Consider the following 25,418-nt stretch of genomic DNA (forward strand, 5'->3'; position numbering starts at 1 on the left):
TGTCAGGGATTGAAAGTACAGATTTGTTGATGACAGAGGAGTCCTCTGATGACTGAGGGTAGGTTGATTTGGTCACTGATTGTGTCTTCCTCAGACTGTTCTGGTTCATCCGTGTGCCGCAGCTTTATTTGATCAACAGGTTTCCTGCATGTTTGCCCATTCTTGAGCTTGACAATAAACACTCTGTTACCCTCCTTGGCCGTAACAGTACCGGCGATCCAATTGGGACCTTGACCATAATTTAGTACATACACAGGATCGTTAACAGAAATGTCGCGTGACACGGCAGCGTGATCATGATACCACTGCTGACTTTGACGTCTATATTCAACATGATCGTTCAAGTCAGGGTGGACAAGAGAGAGCTTGGTCTTGAGATCTCTCCATCAATAGTTCAACAGGGGACACCCCGGTAAGCGTGTGGGGTCTTGTCCTGTAACTAAGCAATATGCGTGACGAGCGAGTCTGCAGTGAACCTTGAGTTACACGTTTCATACTCTGCTTGATGGTTTGGACAGCACGCTTTGCTGGACCATTAGATACGGGTTTGAATGGTGTTGACCTCACATGTTTGATACCATTGAGTTTCATGAACTCTTGAAACGCCAGACTAGTGAAGCAAGATCCGTTGTCACTTACAACGATGTCGGGCAGACCATGAGTGGCAAACATGGCACGAAGGCTCTCAATGGTAGCTGTGGATTTACTGGATCACATAATTATACACTCTATCCATTTAGAATATGCATCCACCACAACTTAAAAACATAATTACCAGGAAGGGTCCTGCAAAGTCGATGTGGATCCTGGACCATGGTTTAGATGGTCACAACCACAGACTCAGCGGCGATTCCGCTGGTGCTTTACCTAGCTGCATGCAACTGTTGCACTGATGCGCACACGATTCCAGATCAGAGTCGATTCCAGATCAGAGTCAATTCCAGGCCACCATACATGAGACCTGTCAATGGATTTCATCATGACAGTACTGGATGAGTGCTATGCAGATCATCTACAAATTTCTCTCTACCTTTCTTAAGCATGACAACATGATTACCCCACAGTAAACAATCTGACTGAATGGAAAGTTTGTCTTTGGGACTGTTATAAGGTTTGGTCTCATCACCCATTTGCTTGGTTTGGCAGACCAATCACCACTAAGGACACAACATTTCACAACCAATAATATCGGGTCTTGGCTGGTCCAGGTCTTGTCTTGTTGAGCCATGACACGGGTTCCTTCACTTTCAAAAGCATCCATAACTAACAGTAGGTCTGCAGGTTGTGGCGTCTCCACCTCCAGTTTGGGCAACGGTAGACGGCTCAGTGCATCGGCACAATTCTCGGTGCCAGCTCTATGGCGAATGACATAATCATAGGCAGATAATGTTAGCGCCCACCTCTGGATGCGGGACAATGCATTGGTATTGATACCTTTGTTTTCCGAAAACAATTAAATGAGTGGCTTGTGATCTGTTTCCAGTTCAAACCGAAGACCAAACAGGTACTGATGCACCTTTTTAATCCCATACACACAGGCTAATGCTTCTTTTTCTACCATGCTGTAGGCTCTTTCCGCCTTTGACAAACTTTTAGAAGCATACGCAACAGGTTGTAGTTTACCCGACTCATTAGCTTGTTGGAGCACGCAACCAACTCCATATGACGAAGCATCACAGGGCAATACTAGACACTTACACGGATCATAATGTACCAGCAGCTTATTAGAGCAAAGCAGATTAGTAGCTTTCTCAAAAGCTCTATCTTGAGATGCACCCCAAACCCAGTTGTCGCCTTTTCTTAGCATGTGCAGTGGCTCTAATAAAGTGCTCAATCTAGGTAGGAAATTACCGAAGTGGTTGAGTAGACCAAAGAACAAACACAGCTCCGTCACATTCTGAGGCTTGGGTGCATTTTTGATGGCCTTGGTTTTCGAGTCCGTAGGCCTGATGCCGTCAGCAGCAATTTTCCTCCCCAGGAATTCGAATTCATGTGCCATGAAGACGCACTTCGAACGTTTCAGTCTGAGTTCCACTTTGTCCAGATGATATAGAACCTCTTCCAGGTTGTTCAGATGTTCGGCGGTGTCACAACCTGGGACAGGATGTCATCTTGGAACACGACGATTCTAGAGACGGACCTCAGTAGACTCTCCATGTTCCTTTGAAATATGGTTGCAGCCGAGCGAATTCCGAAAGGACACCTGTTGTAGATGAACAGTCCTTTGAATGTTGATGCATGTAAGTTTCTTCGATGTCACGACAAGCTCCTGTGTCATGTAGGCCAACGTCAGATCCAGTTTAGTGAACGACTCTCCCCCCCCCCCCCCACCCCGCCCCCGGCTAGCATTGCAAACGGGTCATCAGCCTTCGGTACGGGTATTGATCCTGTTTCGAAACTCGGTTGATCATAACCTTGTAGTCTCCACAAATCCTGACAGTGCCATCACTTTTCAACACAGGAATAATGGGGCTGGCCCATTCGTTAAATTTGACCAGTGATATGACCCCTTCACGCTGGAGTCTGTCCAGTTCGATTTCGACTACCTCCCTCATCATGTACGGAACCACCCGAGCTTTATGATGGACGGGTCTTGCATCCGAGTCCACGTGGATCTGCACCTTGGCTCCCGTGAAATTGCCGATGCCTGGTTCAAACAGCGAGGGGAACTTGCTCAGCACTTGAGCACGTGGAGTATCGTCCTCCGATGATAACGCTTTGATATCGTTCCAATTCCATTTGATTTTTTTCTAGCCATTTCCAGCCCAACCATGTTGGACCATTGCCTGGAACAATCCCTAACGGTAAATCGTGAACCGCACCATCATACGACACCTTGACTACTGCACTGCTAATCACCGTTATGAGTTCTTTAATGTACATATGCAAGTTGGCATTGACTGGACTCAGCTTGGGCCTCACAGCCTTAGTATCCCACAGCTTGTCGAATGTTCTCTGGCTCATTATTGATTGACTCACACACGTGTCCAATTCCATCGGTACCAGCACACCGTTAAGTTTCACATTAATCATTTTCGGTTGGCTCTTTATTAGGAACGAATACAGTCCATACACTTCCTCCTCTGGTATCTCTGATTGCATATCAGGATCCGCTCTATACTGGTCATCATCCTCCACGTGGTGTGTCGCAGCATGCTTGCTCAATTGCGGACACGTGCACTGGAGATGCCCCCGTCTCAAACAGCATTTACAAATGTATTGTTTAAACAGACACTGATGAGGCCGATGAATGCCCCCACAACACCAACAAGGTGAAATCGGATTCATTTCCGTTGACGGACTTTGAGCAGCCACAGGTTTCGCATACGCAGTCGAGTAGGCCCTGCCATGTGCAGCTCTGTCAAACGACGATACAATCTTGTTTACAGTACTTGCCGAGTTCTGATTTTCTAATGATATCTGCTTTAAGTGTTTGTCCGTCGTCATGCCTGCCTGGGCAATCATGATGGCCTTGCTCAAGTCCAACATTTCCGCAGCCAGTAGCTTACGCAGAATCAGCTCGTGGTTGATGCCGATTACAAAGAAGTCCCGCTGCATGTCTCCCAATGCGTTTACGAAATTACACGGTCCAACTAGATGTCTTAGGTTGGCAACGAATTCCGACACATCCTGGTCGTCAGAACGAACGTGCTTGAAGAATCGATATCGCGAGATGATGACTGCTTCTTCTGGTTTGAGATGGTCACGTACCAGAGCGCACAATTTCTCATAGTCCTTGTCTGTTGGACTTGCAGGCGAGAGAAGATTCTGAGTCCATAGATTTTCGGGCCGCAAGCCATGAGGAAGACCGCCCTGTGCTTAACTGATTCAGTGGGTTTCTCCATTTTGTTTGCCACGAAGTACTGGTCCAGATGAGCTACAAAATCTGCCCAGTCCTCTCCCTCCACAAATCTCTCCAGAATTTCAATTGTGCTCATTTTTGCATGCGAAGGTTCTTAAGTTACCTCGTCGCCAAATGTTATGGATGTAATAACTCGATCGACTGAATACTGTAAACTAACACAGGTACAAACCTAGCTCTGCTTTATTAGGGACCAAGTGATTACATTACATGATGGCTTGCCTTTTATACCTGGCTGCGCACACGTGCGTACAGCCCAATAACCTCCGACAAGCTCGCCACCTGGTGGCTAGTAACCCCAAGTATACATACATGACACTTCCACTCTTAAAATGAGTCCTTAAGTGGCTGAACAGTCCAATACGAGAGCCACAGTCCCTGTCACAAGTGGGACAGATAGTTGTTGAGGGTAAGGAAGTGTGGGGCAGATTTGCCACACGCTCTTTCCGCTGCCTGCATTTGATTTCTGCATGCTCTCGGCAATGAGACTTTAGGTGCTCAGCGCCCTCCACTTCCTCCACTTAGGACGGTCTTTGGCCAGGGATTCCCAGGTGTCAGTGGGGATGTTGCACTTTCAGGGAGGCTTTGAGGGTGCGTTACAGCAGGTGACATCCTCCCATTTGGCACGGGTCTGGGAGAGTTTCTCCTGGTTCCACAAAAAATACTGCGGATCACTGCCAGCCAGGCCTTTTTTCTCCCTCCATGTTCTTCCTCCATCCCACCTCGGGACCTACTCGCGGGCGATGTTAGAGCTGCCCGATATTGAGCTGGCGATATCTGCTGAGCGCATGCAGCTAGTCAGCAAGATTTAAGTGAGGCTTCTGCTGAAAATGGATCGGCTCTCCTCTTCCACTTGGCTGACGGCCGGCCCCCGGCCCACTGCCCACAGGTGAAAATGGGCCTCTTGAATTACCCAAAAATATAACCGCCGCAGTTCTTAAATAAACATTGCAGCACAAATTCCATTACCATCTCATTTTTGCCCAGCATCCTTGTTGTCTCTTAAATCTCTTCTGCCTTCCACCCTATCACAGACCTTCCCTTTTGTTCTTTCCTCCCCTCCCCCTTTCACTGCTCCTGCAGTTCCTTAAGAATCTGTTACATCTCAAACCTTTCCAGTTCTGATGGAGTCACAAACCTGAAACGTTAACTCTGCTTTTCTCTCCGCAGATGCTGCTTGACCTGCTGAGATTTCCATCATTTTCTGTTTTTACTGCAGCACAAATCCTGAGCTCACCTTAGAGACATTAAAGACTTGACCTGATGCACTTCCTATCAGTCCCTCTGTGGCATAGTACAACAATACAATTGTTAGCCGAATCATCATAAAAGCATAACACTACAATGCAGCTTTTAGGATTGCAGTGACAATGCTGTGACTGTCATCAATTTAACATAGGGCAGTATCTAACTTCTGTAATCAAAACATTGCAATTCTGTAATCAAACATTGAACTTAAGGAAAGGTAACTTTGATGGTATGAGACGTGAATTGGCTAGAATAGACTGGCAAGTGACACTTAAAGGGTTGACGGTGGATAGGCAATGGCAAACATTTAAAGATCACATGGATGAACTTCAACAATTGTACATCCCTGCCTGGAGTAAAAATAAAACGGGGAAGGTCGTTCAACCGTGGCTAACAAGGGAAATTAAGGATAGTGTTAAATCCAAGGAAGAGGCCTATAAATTGGCCAGAAAAAGCAGCAAACCTGAGGACTGGGAGAATTTTGTAATACAGCAGAGGAGGACAAAGGGTTTAATTAGGAGGGGGAAAATAGAGTATGAGAGGAAGCTTGCTGGGAACATAAAAACTGACAGCAAAAGCTTCTATAGATATGTGAAGAGAAAAAGATTAGTGAAAACAAACATAGGTCCCTTGCAGTCAGATTCAGGTGAATTTATAGTGGGGAACAAAGAAATGGCGGACCCAGTTCAACAAAGACTTTGGTTTTGTCTTCACAAAGGAAGACACAAATAGCCTTCCGGAAATACTAGGGGACTGAGGGTCTAGTGAGAAGGAGGATCTGAAGGAAATCCTTATTAGGCGGGAAATTGTGTTTGGGAAATTGATGGGATTAAAGGCCGATAAATCCCCGAGGCCTGATAGTCTGCATCCCAGAGTGCTTAAGGAAGTAGCCCTAGAAATAGTGGATGCATTGGTGATCATTTTCCAACAGTCTATCGACTCTGGATCAGTTCCTATGGACTGGAGAGTAGCTAATGTAACACCACTTTTTAAGAAAGGAGGGAGAGAGAAAACAGGTAATTAATGATGTTAGCCTGACATCAGTAGCGGGGAAAATGTTGGAATCAATGATAAAGATGAAATAGCAGCACATTTGGAAAGCAGTGACAGGATCAGTCCAAGTCATCATGGATTTATGAAAGGGAAATCCTGCTTGACAAATCTTCTGGAATTTTTTGAGGATGTAACTAGTAGAGTGGACAAGGGAGAACCAGTGGACGTGGTGTATTTGGACATTCAAAAGGCTTTTGACAAGGTCCCACACAAGAGATTAGTGTGCAAAATTAAAGCACATGGTATTTAGGGTAATGTACTGACGTGGATAGAGAATTAGTTGGCAGACAGGAAGCAGAGAGTCGGGATAAACGGGTCCTTTTCAGAATGGCAGGCAGTGACTGAGGAGGACACTAAAAGGCTGCAGGGTGACTTAGGTGAGTGGGCAAACGCGTGGCAGATGCAGTATAATGAGGATAAATGTGAGGTTATCCACTTTGGTGGCAAAAACACGAAGGTAGAATATTATCTGAATGGTAGCAGATTAGGAAAAGGGAGGTGCAACGAGACCTGGGTGTCATGGTATATCAGTCATTGAAGATTGGCATGCAGGTACAGCAGGCGGTGAAGGCGGCAAATGGTATGTTGGCCTTCATAGCTAGGGGATTTGAGTATCGGAGCAGGGAAGTCTTACGGCATTTGCACAGGGCCTTAGTGAGGCCTCACGTGGAATATTGTGTTCAGTTTTTGCTATTGAGAGAGTGTAGTGAAATTTCACCAGACTGATTCCCGGGATGGCATATGAGGAAAGACTGGATCATTTGGGCCTGTTCTAAACTGGAGTTTAGAAGGATGAGAGAGGATTTCATAGAAAACATATAAAATTCTGATGGGACTGGACAGGTTAGATGCAGGAAGAAGGTTCCTGATGTTGGGGAAGTCCAGAACCAGGGGACGTGGTCTTAGGATAAGGGGTAAGCCATTTAGGACTGAGATGAGAAACTTCTTCACTGAGTTGTTAACCTGTGGAATTCCCTACCGCAGAGAGTTGTTGATGCCAGTTCATTAGATATATTCAAGAGGGAGTTAGATATGGCTCTTACGGCTAAAGGGATCAAGGGATATGGAGAGAAAGCAGGAAAGGGGTACTGAAGTGAAAGATCAGCCATGATCTTATTGATTGGTGGTGCTGGCTCGAAGGGCCGAATGACCGCCTCCTGCACCTATTTTCTATGTTAGCAAAGTGTGCCACCATCAATAATCAGTCTGCAGATTAAAATGTATTACAGTAAAACATGCAGCCACTCAATTTGAAAGCTTATTTTCTGGCCCTTTCTGGTGGCAATGATTGATTTTCCACCTCACCCCACCCCCCATTTGGGACTGGCTCTAAATATCCTTTCTGTTTGCCAATGACCTCGACCAACTTAATCAGCTGATAGTCACCACAAAAAGTCTGTTGGTTGTTGGGTGGGCCTGGCTTTATCTCCTCAACAAAATACTGGAAAGGAGAGACTTGCTCAGTTGGAACTTTCAGAAGTGACCTTGTGATTCTGGGTTTGCCCTTATCAGTCAACCTTGCCATGGTTCAAATGGTCTGCAATTCAAGACTAATTGAATGCATTCCTTCCTTGATTTTTAAAAAAACTTAGTGTTGCTTTTTCCTTCAGACTGCTCTATCTTCTTTGGCTGTGATTTCGCCTATAATCTAATTCTTATTTTGCATTCTGTCGTTGTGAAATTATTTTTTCTCATCTCATCTGAAAATTGCATGAAAAAAATTATTCCTAGTTCATTCTGGGTTCTTGATTATTCCAAACACAGAAATTGACGCCCACAGCAGACCGATTGCTTACAATGCTTCTCTCTGGGCCGCCCTGACCTGTATGAGAACACAGGGCTATAAATAGAGCTGGAGCGCCTGGCCCTGGAACCTCGTGGAGGAAGTGCGGCGAATGAGGGTACGGGACCCAGAAGAGTCGAGGGCCCAGGGGCAGCACGGGCCAGCCCACACTGCGATATGTGTGCGCACTAGGTCCGTGCAGCAGAGCAGGTCTCCAGTCGTCCTGGTTAATACTTACCACTGGATAAAGACCTAGCTCTGTCAAGCCCGTGTGGTGGCTGATGTGCAACGGTCACCACACGTTAAAAAAAATTCACGGACAGGCATCTTCCAACCCCTCAACTGGAGTTCAGGGCTGGAACATCGGGTCCTTCATTGAAACATCTGTGAACACTCGTGGAACCAAGTCATCCTCGTTCGAGGGACCGCCTATGGTTCGAATGGGTTAGGGTTAGTATCACAAGTATCATAAATGTGCTCGTTCTAAACATGTTACCAGTTGTGCTTCACTTTGTGTGCAGAGGAAATCTTACCCATGACTTGAGTGTTTTTGTTAACGGAAATAACAGGGTGATTGTCTATTCTTAGTTGTAACTTTCTTTGAGAGTTTTTTCAAACACAGCAACTTGGGATAAGCTGAGCCAAGCCCAGATAAGCTAAACAACTCCAAAATGGCTCTGGATATACGCCTAAGACCCATGTAAAGAAGTAATAATACAAGTACAGTGGGGCACAGGCATGTACTTTAAGCTGCAGGTATAATCAACATTATTGCACGTGTGTGTGTGTGTGTATATATATATATTAACTGCTTTACTGCATCAGTCTCTTTGCAATAGGAGGGTTCCCTTGTTGTATGCATTTGTGGTAAATTAACTTTTGGAAACTGGCATACTCCTCTTTATTGAAATCCTTGTAATGGTGGAAAATGTTTGGTAAGGGCTTTGATCTCAATGTTTCAGAGGATGCGAGCATCAAGTTGTCTGGCACTGAGCCATGCAGACCAGAACGACTCGAGAGCAATCACTTTTGTTAAGGAATCTCTGGGACAGTGGTGGTGGTGTGCTGCTGCAGTGGGTCTGAGAGGATAACATTCCTGAGCACTGTCTAAAGATCCTTGGTGCCAAATGTATGGATATTGGGTGAGGACAGGATTGGGTGATTTTTCTCTTCTCCCCCCACCGCCCCCCCGCCCCACACGCACCACAGTTCTGTGGTTGCACAGTCTCGGACACATAGGGGCCGAAATTTACCTCCTCCCGAAATGGGTCGCACCTTCCACTCCTGAAGTGTTTTTTCCGCCACGTCGGATGAGGTTGCCTCTTTCGGTAAATTCAGCTCTCGGTAGTTTTTTTTGAAGCAGTTGGGAAGTTGGCCATAATGGGGGCGGAATTGGGGCGGTAACTACTCTAGAGAGGCGGGAGGGAGTCTCTGCCGCTGTCAGTCAGCAGTTGAGCCGAGATGACGTCATGACTCGTGTGCATCACCACGTTCTCCCCTTCACTTACAGGGGAGAGCCTTTGGCATTTTGAAACTTTGGGCCACCAGGGAGGGAGGGTTTTGGCCGGGTCAGCGGTCTGGCACCCAAGAGGGGGTGCCAGGCTGCCTGTTGGCGACCCGGTCAAATTCGGGGGCATAATTGTCGGCCTGACCTGGCAGTTGGCCAACAAAAAAAAAATGGTGGCCGCGGCAGTGTGCCCTCCCCTTGAAAGGCCGCCGCGCTGCCATGGCTCACAGACTGAAAGCAAGGTGCACCGACAGAAAAAGCTGTCGGGGGCACCGCGCAGCAGGTTAAAGTGTTTTGGAGCTAAATTATGCGGGAGATCGGCTGTGCGCCCTTTGATGACGCACTTAGGATGGTCGGCAGCAGTGGGGCGGAAGTGGAGACTGCCAGAAAAATCCACGAGCTAAATTTAGCTGGCGGTGGCCATTGGACCGGAAGTCGGCAAGAAAAATTGCTACCTGATTCTGGTACTGGAAGGCTGCCAGTGCTTGTGGAATTCATGCCTTTGTGAGAGAAGACTTGATAGAGAAACGTATTTTATTGTAATCTTTGATGTTTGTTCATAATGGCAAGTGTTTCGAATGATTATGAAATGGGTCCATGTTCTGAATTTTGTCCATTCTAACCTCTTGCCTGAATCTGTTGTTGACAGTCCTAAAGCCGATGGTGGAGCTACTGAGCGACCCAGACTACATTAATCGAATGCTGCTAACCCAGATGGAACACAGGGAGCAAGTGAATGAGCATCACAAGAAAGCCTACACTTACGCCCCTTCCTACGAGGAGTTCATCAAACTTATCAACAGCAGCTGTGATGTGGAGTTCTTAAAGCAGCTGAGGTAATGGCAACCCATTCATGTGTGGCAGCCATGTTATCACAGGCACTTTTTGGTGACGGTTGTGGCCACTTTGTGATATACACCTTCCCCTACTTTTTACTGACCGAGCTTTGCTCTGCTTCTTCGGCTCAGCATCTATGTTCTTAATTATGCTTCTGCGAAGTGCTTTAGGATTTTTTCTGTATTAAAGATGCTATATTAGCGCAAGCGTTGTCACCACTAAAACTGGAGTTGGAGACTATGGGGTAGAGTTTCCACTCGTTTATGACAGTAATATCCGCACAATCCGGGCGGAATTGGTCGCACGGCACAAAAGATTGAGGAATTTTAAACGCAAGTGAGTTCTGCTCAAAACCACTTATGTTCATATTTTCATGCTGGTTAAGGATTTAGTTTGCATGAATCAGGCCCCATTCATGAAACCAGGCACGACCCCATGTCAACGTTGCAATATTTTGCCAATTGCACTGTTTCGGGAAGGCTCTTCAAATTGCGCTCATTTTCTTAGGAGTCAAGTTTCTTCGCATCAAAAAAAATGTACTTTACTAATTAACTGACTAGTGGTGTTTAAAACTATGAAGGATTTAAATAGTGTAAATAAAAAGAAACTTGTTTCCAATGTCTGAGGGGGCAGATTTAAGGCGACTGGCAAAAGAACTATAGGCAACATGAGGAAAAACTTTTTTATACAACGAATGGTTAGGATTTGGAATGCATTGCCTGATAGGGTGGTGGATACAGATTCAATAGTAGCCTTCAAAAGGGAATTGGATAAATATTTGAAGGAAAAAAAATTACAGGAATATGGGAAGAGAGTGGGAGTGGCACTAACTCTTTGAAACATAGAAACAGAGAAAATAGGTGCAGGAGTAGGCCATTCGGCCCTTCGAGCCTGCACCGTCATTCAATAAGATCATGGCTGATCATTCCCTCAGTACCCCTTTCCTACTTTCTCTCCATACCCCTTGATCCACTTAGCCGTAAGGGCCATATCTCACTCCCTCTTGAATATATCCAATGAACTGGCATCAACAACTTTCTGCGGCAGGGAATTCCACAGGTTAACAACTCTCTGAGTGAAGAAGTTTCTCCTCATCTCAGTCCTAAATGGCCTACCCCTTATTCTTAAACTTATGTCCCCTGGTTCTAGACTTCCCCAACATCGGGGACATTCTTCCCGCATCTAACCTGTCCAGTCCCGTTAGAATCTTATATGTTTCTATGAGATCCCCTCTCATTCTTCTAAACTCCAGTGAATAAAGGCCCAGTTGATCCAGTCTCGTCTCTTATATGACAGTCCAGCCATCCCTGGAATCAGTCTGGTGAACCTTCGCTGCACTCCCTCAATAGCAAGAACGTCCTTCCTCAGATTAGGAGACCAAAACTGAACGTAACATTGCAGGTGAGGCCTAACTAAGGCTGCAGTAAGACCTCCCTGCTCCTATACTCAAATTCCCTAGCTATGAAGGCCAACATACCATTTGCTGCCTTCAGCGCCTGCTGTACCTGCATGCCAACTTTCAATGACTAATGAACTATGACACAATGGTCTCGTTGTACCTCCCCTTTTCCTAATCTGCCGCTATTCAGATAATATTCTGCCTTCGTGTTTTTGCCCCCAAAATGGATAACCTCACATTTATCCACATTATACTGCATCTTCCATGCATTTGTCCACTCACCTAACCTGTCCAAGTCACCCTGCAGCCTCTTAGCATCCTCCTCACAGCTCACACCACCACCCAGTTTAGTGGTCATCTGCAAACTTGGAGATATTACACTCAATTCCTTTATCTAAATCGTTAATGTACATTGTAAAGAGCTGGGGTCCCAGCACTGAGCCCTGCGGCACTCCACTAATCACTGCCTGCCATTCTGAAAAGGACCAGTTTATCCCGACTCTCTGCTTCCTGTCTGCCAACCAGTTCTCTATCCACGTCAGTACATTAACCCCATTACCATGTGCTTTGATTTTGCACACCAATCTCTTGTGCGGGACTTTGTCGAAAGCCTTTTGAAAGTCCAAATACACCACATCCACTGGTTCTCCCTTGTCCACTCTACTAGTTACATTCTCAAAAAATTCCAAAAGGTTCGTCGAGCATGATTTCCCTTTCATAAATCCATGCTGACTTAGACCGATCCTGTCACTGCTTTCCAAATGTGCTGCTATTTCATCCTTAATGATTGATTCCAACATTTTCCCCACTACTGATGTCAGGCTAACCGGTCTATAATTACCCGTTTTCTCTCCCTGCTTTTTAAAAAAGTGGTGTTACATTAGCTACCCTCCAGTCCATAGGAGCAGATCCAGAGTCGATAGACTGTTGGAAAATGATCACTAATGCATCCACTATTTTTAGGGCCACTTCCTTAAGTGCTCTGGGATGCAGACTATCAGGCCCTGGGGGTTTATTGGCCTTCAATCCCATCAATTTCCCGAACACAATTTCCCACCTAATAAGGATATCCATCAGTTCCTCCTTGTTACTAGACCCACTGTCCCCTAGTAAATTCGGAAGGTTATTTGTGTCTTCCCTCGTGAAGACAGAATCAAAGTATTTGTTCAATTGGTCTGCCATTTCTTTGCTCCCCATTATAAATTCACCTGTTTGCCTTCACTAATCTTTTTCTCTTCACACATTTATAGAGGCTTTTGTAGTCATTTTTTATGTTCACTGCAAGCTTCCTCTCGTACTCTATTTTCCCCCTCTTAATTAAACCCTTAGTCTTCCTCTGTTCAATTCTAAATTTCTTCCAGTCCTCAGGTTTGTTGCTTTTTCTAGCCAATTTATATGCCTTTTCCTTGGTTTTAACGCTATCTTTAATTTCCCTTGTTAGCCATGGTTGAGCCACCTTCCCCGTTTTATTTTTACTCCAGATGGGATGTACAATTGCTGAAGTTCATCCATGTGATCTTTAAATGTTTGCCATTGTTTATCCACCGTCAACCCTTTAAGTATCCTTTGCCAGTCTATTCTAGCCAATTCACGCCTCATACTGTCGAAGTTACCTTTCCTTAAGTTCAGGACCCTAGTTTCCGAATTAACTGTGTCAGTCTCCATCTTAATAAAGAATTCTACCATATTATGGTCACTCTTCCCCAAGGGGCCTCGCAAAACAAGATTGCTAATTAGTCCCTTCTCATTACACATCACCCAGTCTAGGATGGCCAGCTCTCTAGTTGGTTCCTCGACATATTGGTCTAGAAAACCATCCCTAATACAGTTCAGGAAATCCTCCTCTACCGCATTGCTACCAGTTTGGTTAGCCCAATCAATATGTAGATTAAAGTCGCTCATGATAACTGCTGTACCTTTATTGCACACATCCCTTATTTCTTGTTTGATGCTGTCCCCAACCTCACTAATACTGTTTGGTGGTCTGTATACAACTCTCTTTGGTATTCCACAGCTCCACCCATACCGATTCCACATCATCCAGGCTAATGTCCTTCCTTACTATTGCATTAATTTCCTCTTTAACCAGCAACGCCACCCCGCCTCCTTTTCCTCTCTGCCTATCCTTCCTAAATGTTGAATACCCCTGGATGTTAAGTTCCCAGCCTTGGCCACCCTGGAGCCATGTCTCCGTGATGCCAATTACATCATATCCGTTAACTGCTGTCTGCGCAGTTAATTCGTCCACCTTATTCCGAATACTCCTCGCATTGAAGCACAGAGCCTTCAGGCTTGTCTTTTTAACGCACTTTGCCCCTTTAGAATTTTTGTTTTTTGCCTTGGGTTTCTCTGCCCTCCACTTTTACTATTCTCCTTTCTATCTTTTGCTTCTGCCTCCATTTTATTTCCCTCTGTCTCCCTGCATAGGTTCCCATCCCCCTGCCATGTTAGTTTAACTTCTCCCCAACAGCACGAGCAAACCGTCCGGTTTGTACTGGTCCCACCTCTCCCAGAACCGGTTCCAGTGTCCCAGGAATTTGAATCCCTCCCTTTTGCACCATTCCTCAAGCCACGTATTCATCTGAGCTATCCTGCGATTCCTACTCTGACTAGCACACGGCACTGGTAGCAATCCTGAGATTACTACTGTTGAGGTCCTACTTTTTAATTTAGCTCCTAGTTCCCTAAATTCGTCTTGTAGGACCTCATCCCGTTTTTGACCTATATCGTTGGTACCAATGTGCACCACGACAACTGGCTGTTCACCCTCCCTTTTCAGAATGTCCTGCAGCCGCTCCGCGACGTCCTTGACCCTTGCACCAGGGAGGCAGCATACCATCCTGGAGTCTCTGTTGCGGCCGCAGAAACGCCTATCTATTCCCCTTACAATCGAATCCCCGATCGCTATAGCTCTCCCACTCTTTTTCCTGCCCTCCTGTGCAGCAGAGCCACCCGCAGTGCCATGAACTTGGCTGCTGCTGCTCTCCCCTGATGAGTCATCCCCCTCAACAGTACCCAAAGCGGTGTATCTGTTTTGCAGGAAGATGACCACAGGGGACCCCTGCACTACCTTCCTTGCACTGCTCTTCCTGTTGGTCACCCATTTACTATCTGGCTGTGTACCCTTTACCTGCGGTAAGACCAACTCGCCGGCACAGACTCGATGGGCTGAATGGCCTTCTGTGCTGTACTATTCTATGATTCTAGTGTACAGCTATGAATCTATTGAACGGTTCAGCATAGTTTTTGTTTGTCATTTTAAATCAGGTTGTTCACAAGTGAAGGACTGGATACCCTTATTAAAAGTGCTTATTTTTGCTGGTAATTCCATTTTCAGCTGCATTAATAAAACTGTGCCAGGTTAAATACCTCAAGGAATATTTTTCAATGGAAAGAAAAAAAATAAATAAATAGTTACGTTCTATTACGCTGCCTGATTGCACGGGTTCGTGGAAGATTTAACGTTTCCGATTATGCAATTGAATTTTAGTGGAAACTTGAACTGTAACTTAACCAGTGCAGTTTTGATCACAATTTCACGATTGCACCCAAAGCAGAAACTCTACCTCCTATGGTTTTATCTTTGAAATTCTCCGTTGTGAATGCTGAACCTTAGTGTGCTTTTGGAGGTTGCAGGCTATATATTTCCCCACTCGGGAGAGGAAAAAAAATCAATGGATCAGTCATTTTAAGTTGATATGGTCCACCTCCTAGGTGACCAATGACAGGCGAGGAATGTATCATGACTTTCGGTGCATTGGACTGGCTAAAAGAGAAGAGAAAGTGACCAAAAAATATTTAGGCTTCAAAAAAAAAGGCCACAGAACAGAGAGATTTGCATTTACATCGCGCCTTTCACGAACTCCGGACGTCTCAAAGTGCTTTACAGCCAATTAAGTACTTTTGGAGTGTAATCATGTTGTAATGTAGGAAACGCGGCGGCCAGTTTGCGCACAGCAAGGTCCCACAAACAGCAATGTGATGATTACCAGGTAAGAAATCTGAAGAATTTTATTATCCAATTTTCAGTGTATTGAGTGATTTATGATGGCTTTCAAAGAAAGTGTAATGGGATGTGAAACTGGTCTGAGTCCACAGGCTGCTGAAATGCACACAGACTGTGGTTAGAATAGCAAGTTATAGACTTGGTGGCTGAAATCTAAAGAGTAATCGAAGGAACTGTGTGTGTTGTGCAAACTCCAACTGAAACCGAGTGAGAGACCTATAGTGGTTCTTCTGATCAGGGTTTTCTTCGTCTTCCGACCCTCTCTTTCAAACAAATAAAATGCTGAGAAAAGGGGAACTGGAAATCGAAAGTAAAGGTTGTATCGGGCTCTTAAAGCTGATTGCTAATTTGACTCTCGCTCAAATGGATTGCTGCTCCATTTTATTCGCTTCCTATTACAAGAATATTACTGTTACTCTGCAGCAAAATTTCCCTTCCCCCTCTCTCCCTTCCCTTTTGTTTCCCTCCTTCCTTCCAAGTGAGGTTTTATTAAACGCAAACATTGGCTTTTGTGTTTTTTGCTGTGTTAGCGGTAGAATTGAATTGATCGAGGAAGGCTTAATGATGTTTGCAGGACTCCGGTAACAGGAACAGCTAGTGAAGGTACAAATTTAAAATTGGTTTTCAATCCTTGGTTTATTTAGTGCAGAACATGAGTGGCTCTCTTGGTGAGTACTGACCTGTGGACAAACCTGTGATAGCTTTGACGTCACTAACGGATTTGTGGATTAGCTGAGGCAGTGTCTCGAATGGGAGTGTGTTGTAATCTGCTGTTCGCTTACTCTTTTATTAATGCAGCTTGTGGTTTTAATAAGAATCTTAGGTCATCGGTAGCAAGAGCTATAAAGCTCCATTGAAATCTGTTGTAAGATCCACAATACATATACATGTATTCACTTTGATGTGGAACTCATCATTTGTACCATATATGATTGCTTCCAAATTATTTTTTAAAATCTCAACATATCTTTAAGGAAACCTGGTCCGGCCTATATGTGACTCCAGTCCCAAACCAATGTGGTTGACTCTTATTTCCCTCTGAAGTGGCCTGGCAAGCCAACTCAGTTGTATTAAACCGCTACCTTCCCAGGACAACAAGGATGGGGAATAAATGCCGGCCTCGCCAGTGATGCTCACAACCCAAGAATCAGTTTTTTTTTCCAATAAGGAAAACTTGCAGACCCAGAAAAGAAACTGGTTCTGGGACAATGGAACTGGATTGAGCATCGTAAACGCCAGGACCCACCTCACCTGCCAGCAGTCTCCCAAAATCTAAATTAAAACAAAGTTGATGTAAAAGAAGCTGAAGAGTTGGTACAGGGTGATGTTTTTTCCTATATAGACAGACAACAGGTTTTACTTGTCTGGGTTTTTGGTGTGGGTCAGTTCAGGGAAGATTGTGTTTGTTCCTCCCTCCTCCCTGTGTCAGGTAAAATATACAGAATAAAGTAGAACAAAGAACAATGTTTGGATTGAAGGTGTGATATTTTGAGACTAACCCTTTCTTTGAATGCAGAGAATTGTGCTGGTGCTGTTGAGGTTCTCTGCTACGTTGCCATCATGAGAGCAACACAGATGCAGTTTTAGAAACATAGAAATTTACAGCGCAGAAGGAGGCCATTTCGGCCCATCGTGTCCGCGCCAGCCAACAGAGGGCCGCACGGCCCTTGGTCAGCAGCCCTAAAGGTTTACATATAAACCTATGAACAATGACGGAAAGGCAAAGACCACCCAGCCCAACCAGTCCGCCTCACACATCTGCAACACCCCTTATACTGAAAACATCCACACTCCACCCCATCCGGAGCCATGTGATCTCCTGGGAGAGGCAAAAACCCAGGCCAATTTAGGGAGAAAAAATCTTAGAAAATTCCTCTCTGACCCATCCAGGCGATCGACACTACTCCAGGAGATCACCCTGGCCGTATTCTATTCCTTGCAGTACTTACCATTATATCTGCGCCGTCCAGCAAAAGGTCATCCAGTCTAATCCCAATTACCAGCTCTAGGTCCGTAACCCTGCAGGTTACTGCACTTTAAGTGCATATCCAAACATCTCATAAAAGTGATGAGGGTTTCTGCATCCACCACTCTTCCAGGCAGCGAGTTCCAGATCTGCGTAAAGAAGCCCCCCCCTCAAATCCCCACTAAACCTTCCACAAACCACCTTAAAACTATGCCTCCTCGTAGTAGACCCCTCCACCAATGGAAATAGACCCTTACTATCCACTATGTCCAGGCCCCTCAATATTTTGTACACCTTGATGAGGTCTCCTCTGTTCCAAGGAGAACAAACCCAGCCTATCCAATCTGTCCTCATAACTAAGATTCTCCATTCCAGGCAGCATCCTAGTAAATCTCCTCTGCAGTCTCTCTCGTGCAATCGCATCCTTCCTATAATATTGCGACCAGAACTGCAGGCAGTACTCCAACTGTGGCCTAACCAAGGTATTATACAATTTAAGCATAACCTCCCTGCTCTTATATTCTATGCCACGGCCAATAAAGGCAAGCATTCCGTATGCCGCCTTAACCACCTTATCCGCCTGGCCTGCTACTTTCAGGGATCTGTGGACAAGCACTCCCAAGTCCCCTTTTTTCATCTACACTACTAAATGAACTACCGCTTAATGTGTATACCCTTTTCTTATTAGCCCTCCCAAAGTGCATCACCCTACACTTCTCTGAATTAATTTCCATTTGCCACTGCTCTGACCACTTCACCAGTAGATTGATATCCTTCTGCAGCCCATGACTTTCCTCTTACATAAGAACATAAGAATTAGAAACAGGAGTAGGCCATCTAGTCCCTCGAGTCTGCTCCGTCATTCAACAAGTTCATGGCTGATCTGGCCGTGGACTCAGCTCCACTTACCCGCCCGCTCCCCATAACCCTTAATTCCCTTATTGGTTAAAAATCTATCTATCTATGACTTGAATGCATTCAATGAGCTAGCCTCAACTGCTTCCTTGGGCATAGAATTCCACAGATTCACAATCCTCTGGGAGAAGAAATTCCTTCTCAACTCAGTTTTAAATTGGCTCCCCCTTATTTTGAGGCTGTGCCCCCTAGTCCTAGTCTCCCCGACCAGTGGAAACAACCTCTCTGCCTCTATCTTGTCTATCCCTTTCATTATTTTAAATGTTTCTATAAGATCACCCCTCATCCTTCTGAACTCCAACGAGTAAAGACCCAGTCTACTCAATCTATCATCATAAGGTAACCCCCTCATCTCCGGAATCAGCCTAGTGAATCGTCTTTGTACCCCCTCCAAAGCTAGTATATCCTTCCTTATGTAAGGTGACCAAAACTGCACGCAGTAATCCAGGTGCGGCCTCACCAATACCCTATACAGTTGCAGAAGGACCTCCCTGCTATTTTGTACTCCATCCCTCTCGCAGTGAAGGCCAACATTCCATTCGCCTTCCTGATTACCTGCTGCACCTGCAAACTAACTTTTTGGGATTCATGCAAGGACCCCCAGGTCCCTCTGCACTGCAGCATGTTGTAATTTCTCCCCATTCAAATATTATTCCCTTTTACTGTTTTTTTTTCCCAAGGTGGATGACCTCACACTTTCCGACATTGTATTCCATTTGCCAAACCTTAGCCCATTCGCTTAACCTATCTAAATCTCTTTGCAGCCTCTCTGTGTCCTCTACACAACCTGCTTTCCCATTAATCTTTGTGTCATCTGCAAATTTTGTTACACTACACTCTGTCCCCTCTTCCAGGTTATCTATGTATATTGTAAACAGTTGTGGTCCCAGCACCGATCCCTGTGGCACACCACTAACCACCGATTTCCAACCCGAAAAGGACCCATTTATCCCGACTCTCTGCTTTCTGTTAGCCAGCCAATTCTCGATCTATGCTAATACATTTCCTTTGACTCCGCGTACCTCTATCTTCTGCAGTAACCTTTTGTGTGGCACCTTATCGAATGCCTTTTGAAAATCTAAATATACCACATCCATCGGTACACCTCTATCCACCATGCTCGTTATATCCTCAAAGAATTCCAGTAAATTGGTTAAACATGATTTCCCCTTCATGAATCCATGCTGCGTCTGCTTGATTGCACTATTCCTATCTAGATGTCCCGCTGTTTCCCTCTCTCCCTGCATTGGTTCCCATCCCCCTGCCATATTAGTTTTAACTCCTCCCCAACAGCAGTTGCAAACACTCCCCCTAGGACATTGGTTCCGGTCCTGCCTAGGTGCAGACTGTCCAGTTTGTACTGGCCTCCCCTCCCCCAGAACCGGTTCCAATGCCCCAGGAATTTGAATCCCTCCCTGCTGCACCACTGCTCAAGCCACGTATTCATCTGAGCTATCCTGCGATTCCTACTCTTGACTAGCATGTGGCACTGGTAGCAATGCTGAGATTACTACTTTTGAGGTCCTACCTTTTAATTTAGCTCCTAGCTCCTTAAATTCGTCTCGTAGGACCTCATCCCTTTTTTTAACCTATGTCGTTGGTACCAATGTGCACCACGACAACTGCCTGTTCATCCTCCCTTTTCAGAATGTCCTGCACCCGCTCCGAGACATCCTTGACCCTTGCACCAGGGAGGCAACATACCATCCTGGAGTCTCATTATCAACCATAGACATGCTGACTTACCCTGCACTGAGTCTGAAAGTGTACAATGTCCTATTATACCGTTCACACCCTGAGCCTGCTGAAGTGACAAGTGAACTCATCCTTGAAGCCCATTCCTCCTGAATGTCACAGCATTACCTGAAGAGCCTGATGGCTGTAGCCCAAATGCCTGGAGGACACTGTGCCCCAAGACCACCATCTCTCATTCAGATGCTGCGACAAAGGAGAACTGTGGAAATATTGCTTGCCGAGTGATAGACATCAAGAATGCTCAACTGGAGACATATCTTCATTAGTTGAGCCTTCTGGATGACTATCTCTCACTCTCAGTGCGGATGGTGACCAGTATGCCCACTAGTAGATAGTTCCTCTGATGGTCAAACATAGAAACATAGACATTTTTCAGGATGGTTGTTGGGATTAGTCAATCAATTGCATTTCATCTAAATTTTAGCTGCAGAAAGTCATTGAGCATTTGAATACATTGTGTGATTATCCAACTGACCTGGTGTGACCAAGATTTAAGCATTTTGAGGCAAACAGATTCTTTGAACACCGATAAGCGTGTGATTATAATCTGAAGTCTTGCTTTATCATGGGGGTCCTTAGCAATGTCATGAAAATACTACATGAGAATTGTTATGAGATTGAAGGAGACTGTAATCTTTAAACAAAAGAATTAAAAGCACATTTGGCTTCAAATTGGAATATCTATTTCTCTGAAGAAGCTGGTGTTTGTTTAAGTGTATAAGGTTGGAATAGAAATTGTTTCCTATTTTGTGGTAAATTAATAGTTTTGAATTCCCAAAAGGTTTACAGAGGAACAACAGCAACTTATATTTCTATAGCGCCTTTAACATAGTAAAACGTCCCAAGACAATTCAAAAGAGCAAGCTGCATATAAGGAGTTATTAGGGAAAAAAGTAAGTTTTAAGGCATGTCGTAAAGGAGGAGAGTGAGGTAGCGAGGCAGTGTGGTTTATGGAGGGAATTCCAGAGCTTAGGGCCTTGGCAGCTGAAGACGAGGCTGCCAGTGGTTGAGCGATTAAAATCATGGATGCTCAAGAGGCCAGAATTGTAGGAGTGTAGATATCTCGGAGGGTTGTAGGGCTGGAGGAGATTAGAGATAGGGAGGGGCAAGGCCATGGAGGAATTTTGAAAGTTAGGATGAGAATTTTAAAATTGAGGTGTTGCTTAACTGGAAGCCAATGTAGGTCAGCGAGTAGAGGGGTAATGGGTGAATGGGACTTGGTGCAAGCTAGGACGCGGGCAGCCGAGTTTTGGATGACCTCAAGTTTACGTCGTGTAGAACGTGGGAGGCCAGCCAGGTGTGCGTTGGAATAGTCAAGTCTCGAGGCATGGTTGAAGGTTGCAGCAGCATATGAGCTAAAGCAGTGGCGGAGACGGGCGATAATATAGAGGTGGAAATAAGCGGTCTTAGTTATGCCGCAGATAGGTGGTCGGAAACTCATTTCGGGGTCAAATATGACACCAAAGTTACGAATAGTCTGGTTCAGCCTCAGGCAGATGCTGAGGAGAGAGGGATGAGTTGGTGGCTAGGGAACGGAGTTTGTGGCAGGGACCGAAGACCGATTAGAGAAAATCTTTGCTCATCCAGTACTGGATGTCGAACAAGCAATCTGACAACTTGGAGACCATGGAGGGGCCAAGAGAAGTGGTAGTGTCGTCAGCGTACATGTGGAAACTGATGCAGTGTTTTCGGATGATGTCGCCGAGGGGAAGTATGTAGATGAGAAATAAGGCCAGGTATAGATCCTTGGGGGACGCCAGAGGTAGCGATGCATGAGCTGGAAGAGAAGCATTTGCAGGTGATTCTGTGGTCGCGATTAGATAGATAAGAATGTAACCAGGTGAGTGCAGTCCCACTCAGCTGGACGACGGTGGAGAGGCGTTGGAGGAGGATGGAATGATCAAAGGCTGCAGACAGATTGAGAAGGACGAGGAGCGATAGGTTACCTTTGTCACCGTCACATATGATGTCATTTATCACTTTGATGAGAGTCGTTTTGGTACTGTGGCAGTGGCGGAAACCTGATTGGGGGGATTCAAACAGGGAGTTCCGGAAAAGATAGACACGGATTTGGGAGGTGACAGCATGTTCAAGGACTTTGGAGAGGAAAAGGTAGGTTGGAAATGGGGCGTTAGTTTGCAAGGATGGAGGGATCAAGGGTTGGTTTTTTGAGGAGAGGAGGTGATGATGGCAGATTTGAAGGATGAGGGAGAGAACAATTGGGGAAGTTAGGTAGTCATCAGTTTAGTGGAATTTGAGGGAACAAGAGTGGGGCTCATGGAGAAGATGAGCTTGGAGAGGGCATGATGGGAGAGAAACTAGAGAAAGCTGTGAGTTCATGGCCAGGACAAGTGAGAAATCTTCAAAGAAATTGGTCACGGTGGGCTACGGGAAGGGAGGGACGCGGCAGAGGCCGCTGATCGGATGGTCTTAATCTTAGTGACAAAGAAGTCCTTGAGCTCCTTGCACTTGTTGGAGGTGGGGGTGGAGGAGACAGGGAAGAGGGGTTTAAGAAGATGGTTTGCAGTCGAGAAAAGAAGCCGAGGGTTATCTTTTGCATTCCAGTATGATCCTGGAATAGTGAGCAGTTTTGGCCAATGAAAACAGGACCTTATAGTGCTTTGTGGTCCAGCCAGATCGGCCGTTGAATTGCTAAACCAGTTGTCCACCATATCCGTTCAAGTCTGCGTCCCTTGGACTAAACAGAGCGAGATGAGGGGGCCGTACCAGGGGGAACGGCCAGGGTGAGAGAGAGTAATGGTATTAATGGGGACTAGGGCATCAAAGGTGGAAATCTGGGCGTGGTTGAGCAGATGGGAGCTGCAGAAGTGTCATGGTGAATGGAAGGCCAATGGCTCGGCAGTTGGGATTTTGAAAGTGCGGTTGGGAGAGAGCTTTTTCCATGGACACAAAAGGAAGTAAGGTTGGGAGAGGGGATGTGGGTAGAGAGGGATACAAGGAAGTGATCAGCGATGGCTTTATCTGTGATTGGACACGAACGTAGCAAGGTCACGTGAGATGGCAAGGTCAAGGGGATGGCCGTGAATATGGCTAGGGAAGTTTATATGGAGGGTGAGACTAACGAAGGATAGGAGGGCAGAGAAAGAGCATGATGAATTAAGACGGAGGTTGAAATCATCAAAGATGAGAAGTTGCTCGGTGCAGAGGCTGAGGGAGGAAAGCAGTGAAGATGTCTGAAATAATTTTTATGGTACTTGGGTGGGTGGTAGAAAATTGAAGGCAAGAGTGGTGGAACAAGATAAGATGCTCAAAGGAGGAGAAAGTGCCAGAGATGTAGGGGGACAGACCAAGGTATGATTTGGTGATAAGAGCCACACTGTAAGTGATGGAAGGTATAGCCAGGCAGTGAGGCTTCATTTAGGGGGAAGGTGTCATCACCCTTCAGCCAGGTTTCTGTCAAGGCCATGATGTTGATGCAATCATCCACAATAATATCATGGATGGCAAGGGCCTTGGTTCACAAGTGAACAGACATTCTGGAGGGAGATGTGAGGAGGAGCGGTAGTATCATAGGCAGTCCCTCAGAATCGAGGAAGTCTTGCTTCCACTCTAAAAGTGAGTGTACAGTCCAATACGGGAATTACAGTCTCTGTCGCAGCTTCTCCACTTTGGGCGGTCTTGCGCCAGGGATTCCCAGGTGTCGGTGGGGATGTTGCACTTTATGAAGGAGGCTTTGAGGGTATCCTTGAACCGTTTCCTCTGCCCACCTGGGGCTCGCTTGCCGTGTAGGAGTTCCGAGTAGAGCGCTTGCTTTGGGAGTCTCATGTCGGGCATGCGAACATTGAGGCCCGCCCAACTGAGTTGGTCGAGTGTGGTCAGTGCTTCAATGCTGGGGATGTTGGCTTGAGCTGGAACACTGACGTTGGTGTGTCTATCCTCCCAGTGGATTTGCAGGATCTTGCGGAGGCAGCAGTGGTGGTATTTCTCCAGCATTTTGAGATGTCTGCTGTATATGGTCCACATCTTTCAGCCATATAGGAGGACGGGTATCACTACTATCCTGTAGACCATAAGCTTGGTGTCAGATTTGAGGTCCTGGTCTTCAAACACACTTCCTCAGGTGACCGAAGGCTGCGCTGGCACACTGAAGGCGGTGTTGGACCTCGTCATCAACTTCTGCCCTTGCTGATAGTAGGCTCCCAAGGTATGGAAAATGGTCCACGATGTCAAAGGCCACGCTGTGGATTATGATGACGGGGGGGGGGGGGCGGGGGGGCAGTGCTGTGTGGTGGGGTCAGGCAGTGCTGTGTGGTGGGGTCAGGTTGGTGGAGGACCTTTGCCTTACGGATGTTTAGCGTAAGGCCCATGCTTTCATATGTCTTGGTGAAGGTGTGAACGATGGCTTGGAGTTCGACCTCTGAGTATGCGCAGACGCAAACGTTGTCCGCCTACTGTAGTACGATGACCGAGGATGGGATGGTCTTGGATCTAGCCTGGAGGCGGCGAAGGTTTTCCCATTCGTTCTGTAGTTTACTTCCACTCCAGCGAGGGGAGCTTGTTGAGCGTGAGATGGAGCATTGCAGCAAGGAAGATCGCTGATCCACTGGCAGACCCCACCAGGTCAGCACTAGGGGGGTGAGTTGGACGGGAAGGAGATTGGCTCGATTAGCCCCAGCGGGTGCACTGGACGGGGGAGGTCGGTGAGAGAGTAGGCTAGGGCAGTTAGGGTTGCTGCTCATAAAGAAACAGCGACGAGTGCCGCAATGAACCCAGAAGGAAGTTATAGGCTTATCTAAGAGGGAGTCGAAGCCTGGGACCGACGGCAGGAGAGCCGGAATGTCGAGGAGTGTTAAAGGGTTTGGGTAGGGATTTGGGAGGGCAGAGTATTGAGAGGAGAGAAATGAAAGGAGGCAGGTAGCGGCAGCGGTGGGGGAAGGGCTGTAAGCTGATCAAAGTTAATTTTAAATTTAGGCAACTGAACAGCAAATCAGAGCAGCATCTGAGTCTTATGGTATAGTCCAGGGCAGAAGCGTAATGTCCGGAGAAGCCCAGGAATTCGGAAGCAGTCTGGCAAGAAGACTGCTCTGACACCATTATGTGTCGTAATAGTCCAGCAATGCCTCAAA

General features: G+C 46.1%; 1 protein-coding gene across 1 annotated transcript in view; it reads left to right on the plus strand.

Annotated features, from left to right (window-relative positions):
- The window catches only part of LOC139256360 (sorting nexin-25-like), a gene marked incomplete at its 3' end in the record, with an annotated part of 215,905 nt that overhangs the window by 134,736 nt on the left and 55,751 nt on the right, over positions 1–25,418 (plus strand). Inside the window, exon 6 of the mRNA XM_070874206.1 lies at positions 10,103–10,289. Coding sequence (XP_070730307.1) covers positions 10,103–10,289 — 187 coding nt within the window. The remainder of the gene's footprint in view (positions 1–10,102; positions 10,290–25,418) is intronic.

This window comes from Pristiophorus japonicus, unplaced genomic scaffold (assembly GCF_044704955.1).
Source record: "Pristiophorus japonicus isolate sPriJap1 unplaced genomic scaffold, sPriJap1.hap1 HAP1_SCAFFOLD_710, whole genome shotgun sequence".
Classification (NCBI taxonomy): domain Eukaryota; kingdom Metazoa; phylum Chordata; class Chondrichthyes; family Pristiophoridae; genus Pristiophorus; species Pristiophorus japonicus.